This window comes from Crocuta crocuta, unplaced genomic scaffold (genome assembly GCF_008692635.1).
Source record: "Crocuta crocuta isolate KB4526 unplaced genomic scaffold, BGI_CrCroc_1.0 scaffold35, whole genome shotgun sequence".
In the NCBI taxonomy this organism is placed as follows: domain Eukaryota; kingdom Metazoa; phylum Chordata; class Mammalia; order Carnivora; family Hyaenidae; genus Crocuta; species Crocuta crocuta.
In genome coordinates, this window is record NW_027530625.1 from 6627829 (window position 1) to 6631443 (window position 3615).

Sequence of the window (3615 nt, forward strand, 5' to 3'; positions counted from 1 at the left end):
TTCGTACTTTTCAGGAAAAAAAAAGATTTTTTGTTCATTTCATGGTTCAATAAAGAACGACTATTTGGGCTTGGCCGGAGTTTCGAGCACATTGTGCGGCTTGTCACAGGTTTTCATTCTGGGCTGTGTTCTCGGCTTGCCTGTAAAGGAACCTGGGACTGCCCGCTGTGAGGTGCCGCAGGGCGGGCCGAGGAGGGGAGGGGGGCTGGAGGAACGGGCTCAGGAGGGGAAGGGTGCTGGGTGCCGCAGGGCCCAGGAGGGGCTCAGCCTTCTCCCCCCTCCCCCACCCCGTGCACAGGCGGGGCAGCCGAGTGCCCTCTCTGACTCTGCCGCGCTATGCCAAGGTCGCGAGGTGGGGAGCAGTGTATCAATGTTGCCCTGGGTCCTGCGCCCCCGCGCGTGGGGGGCTGTTCTCGCTGGTCCCCGTGGACGTACAGTGGGCATCAGGAGGGATGGCCCAGTCCTGGCCCCGCAGGGGTGCTCCTGATGGGGACTGCTCACCCCTGGGGCAGGGTCTTGCTCAGAGCCGCCCCGTGCCCCAGCATGGGCGGGGGGCTGTGGGGCGGGCCTGGGCGGGCAGGAAGGAGGCTCCCCCAACGCTGCCCGTCCCCTAAGAGCCTCCCAGCGCTAAAAGGCTGCTTCTCTTTTCTCTTGCAGTTACCGAGAAGGAGGTGCAGCAGTGGTGAGTAACCGTTCTTCCCAGAACTGTCGGCGGGGGGGGGAGCTGGGGCTGTTGGCTTTGGGCCAGTGGGACAGCGATCTAGCTGCCCAGGACAGGGGCTCGGGGAGTGGCTTCTGAGAGTGGCTCACCCACCATCTGAGGGAGTGGATTCCTTTGTTCACAAGGGACTGACGGGAACCCCTGATCTAGAGCCACTTGATCTGGGGCAGAGAGGGAGTGTCGGTGACTCCTTGCTTTCTGCGGCCTCTCGGGGGGCCCCCGGGGCCCTGCTCACCGAAGAGAGGGGTTTGGCCCAGAACCGGGTCAGGAGACTGGGTCCCAGGCCTGTGGCTTCGTCACTAAGTCGCTGGTGGCCATGAGAAGTCTCTTCCCATTTCTGGGGTTCGGGCACCTCTTCTCTAAAGTGCTGGGTGAGGCTGGACCAAGGATGGCCCATAGGTCTCCTTGGATGCCAGCTCGAGCCTCCGATTCTGAGGCTGTGTGTCGCGGAGCAAACAGGAAGTACAGCAGCGAGGTATAAACGTGGGCTGTGAGGGATGAGCAAAGCCTGCCTGGGCTGGGGCAGGGGGTGGCACATTGTCCCCTGTGGCAGGTGGGGCTGACGGGGGACGCTCACACCCTAAGGTGGACCTGAGGTTGGGGGGGGAGGCGGGGGGAGGAGGCNCCTCAGTTTCCCCATGTGTACGGCGGGCAGACATTCCCTGTAAAGGAATGCCCAAGCGATGATGGCCATTGCCAGTGGTCTTCCGTGCGCTGTTCGGACAGGGAGCTGGGGCCTAGAAATGTGCCCCCCCCCATCACAGCCGGGCCGCAAGGCTCTGGGAAGCCATGTGGCGGGCAGGGCCAGCCTTCCCCAGGGGCCACTCCACTCTGCTGGCCCCGCACCAGCCTCCCGGTGGGCTGCTCCCGCAGGGGGAGTGGATGCGGGGGAGCAGCCGCCACCACCCCCCTACCTTCGCCCCCCCACATCCGAGGACCAACGCGTGGGTCTGATCTACCACCGACCTCATTTTCACTTCCCCGCTTCCCCAGGTGTACGTTCCAGAAACATCCTACTTCTGGGTCTTTATCTCCAAGGCTCTCCCTTCCAGAACTCCCCGCCCTCCCTTCCTTCCTGGCCCTTGGTCTACTCATACTTGCCTTCTAGAACTCCCCCCTCTCTCCCTGCCGCCCTTCTTTCCTACCTTCCTGGGCTCTCTGAGCTCTCTTCTCCCAAGACTCTCCTAAGTCACCTCCTCCAGGAAGCCTACTGAGGTTCCCCATCTGTACATAATCTCCCTCCTTCCCACGTGGCAGCCAGACAGCCTCATTGTTGACCAAAAAACCCTCACAACGCCAGGCTTCTGCCTAAACCCTCCCTGAGCTCAGGTGAGGTCCGTGCCTCCGCCCTGGGTATGTGAGTGTGAGAACTGGCCCTGTTGACCCCTCCAGTCTCACTGCAAAGGCCTTTTGCTCTCTGGCCTGCGAATTGCCGTCTGTTCCTGAACTCGCCTCGCCCCCCGGGGCTTCCTGACCTTTGCGTGGGCTGTCCCTCTGCTGAGCCTGCCCTGTTCCCTCCTGTGTCCCCAGAGCCTGGCCACAGGGGGCGCTCAGTCCCCAAGAAGCACACCCCACGGGCTTCTCCTGCATTGCTATTGACCCCTGGGAGCTGCCCGCAGGGCCGACGCGGCTCTTCGTCTTCGTGGCAGATGAGGAAACTAAACTGGGGTGCAGAGAAGGGGTGGGCAGGGAGGTCTGTCCTCTGGCGCCACCGACAAGCTCTCAGACGTGGCCTCACTTTCCTCCTTCCCCCAGAGGAGCGTCGCATCATGGCGTTTCCTAGGCAAGGGCCCTGAGCCCCCCGGGTCCTGCCCTGCTCACACCTGAGTTTCCCCCTCCAGGGAAGGCAGGGAAACCGGGGTGCTGGGCTTGAGTGCCCGCACCCCCCATTCTGTGTGATCAGCCTTGAACAAGCCGCTCGACTTCTCAGGGCCTCAGTTTCCCCATCTGGAAATTGAAGATCATGATAGTCAAACTTTATAGGAATCGGGGTAGAGAATAGGTAACCTTCTCTCTGTTAGTGGTGTTGGTAATAATGCTGATGATCGTCCGCAGCGTAACCCATGGAGCGATCCTGAGATTCGAGGTCCCCTGCTCGTTATGAAGATGGGGAAACTGAGGCCCAGGCAGGCGGAACGGCTTTGGCTCATTCGCCGGAGCTGATATGTCAGCTGCCACCTGCACGAGGACTCGGCCGCGGGAGAGAGTTCCAGCCACAGGGATTAGCAAGCACGGAGGCTCCGTGGAATTAGGCTTCGTGTGTGAGACGAACGGCAGGGAGCCCTGGAGGCTGGCGGCTCCTGGGACTCCCGTAGCAGAACTGGGGCCCGAGGCCTCGTGACACCCAGTTCTTGTGATCAGGGAGTTCCCTCTAAAGAGCTTACAAAGACAAGGACGGATCTTGCTTTGCTGGAAAGTTCTGTGGGCCTCACACACACGTCCTTGGGCTCATTTCGGGGGTGCCCTCGAGGTTAGGAGGTAGTAGAACCTGTGCCTTTCTCAGGCCCCCCTGGGTCAGCCCACCACCCACCTCACTGTCGTGTTCTAGAATGTCTCTATCCCATAGAGCGAAGCTAGACCGGGCGTGGTTGAAAGGGGACACTGCGGCCACCATTCTCTCCGCCCGTGCCCACAGCAGGCCTCGGTAATGGATCACAGATCCCGGCACCCTGGGTCAGTCTCTCGCAGTGCCCTGGCCCATCTTCAGAGGACCTTGGTCACCAAGCCCCCAGCCAGCACCCTCCTGTTCCACACGGCTCTCAGGGTCCCCAACAACCAGGGGATGTGCCAGTGCCTGCGCTCCCTGCAAAAACTCAGGGTTCCCGAGCCTAGTGTGGCCGGGGCGGCAAACGGTTTAGGGCCGGACCGTCTGGGTGGGGCAGGGGAAGCAAGGG

At 61.8% G+C, this 3615-nt stretch overlaps 1 protein-coding gene across 1 annotated transcript in view; it reads left to right on the forward strand.

Annotated features, from left to right (window-relative positions):
* Positions 1–336: 336 nt before the first annotated feature.
* NCS1 (neuronal calcium sensor 1) overlaps positions 337–3615 on the forward strand; it is a 26381-nt gene continuing 23102 nt past the window's right edge. The window contains exons 1-2 of the mRNA XM_077768468.1: positions 337–352; positions 658–682. Coding sequence (XP_077624594.1) covers positions 337–352; positions 658–682 — 41 coding nt within the window. The remainder of the gene's footprint in view (positions 353–657; positions 683–3615) is intronic.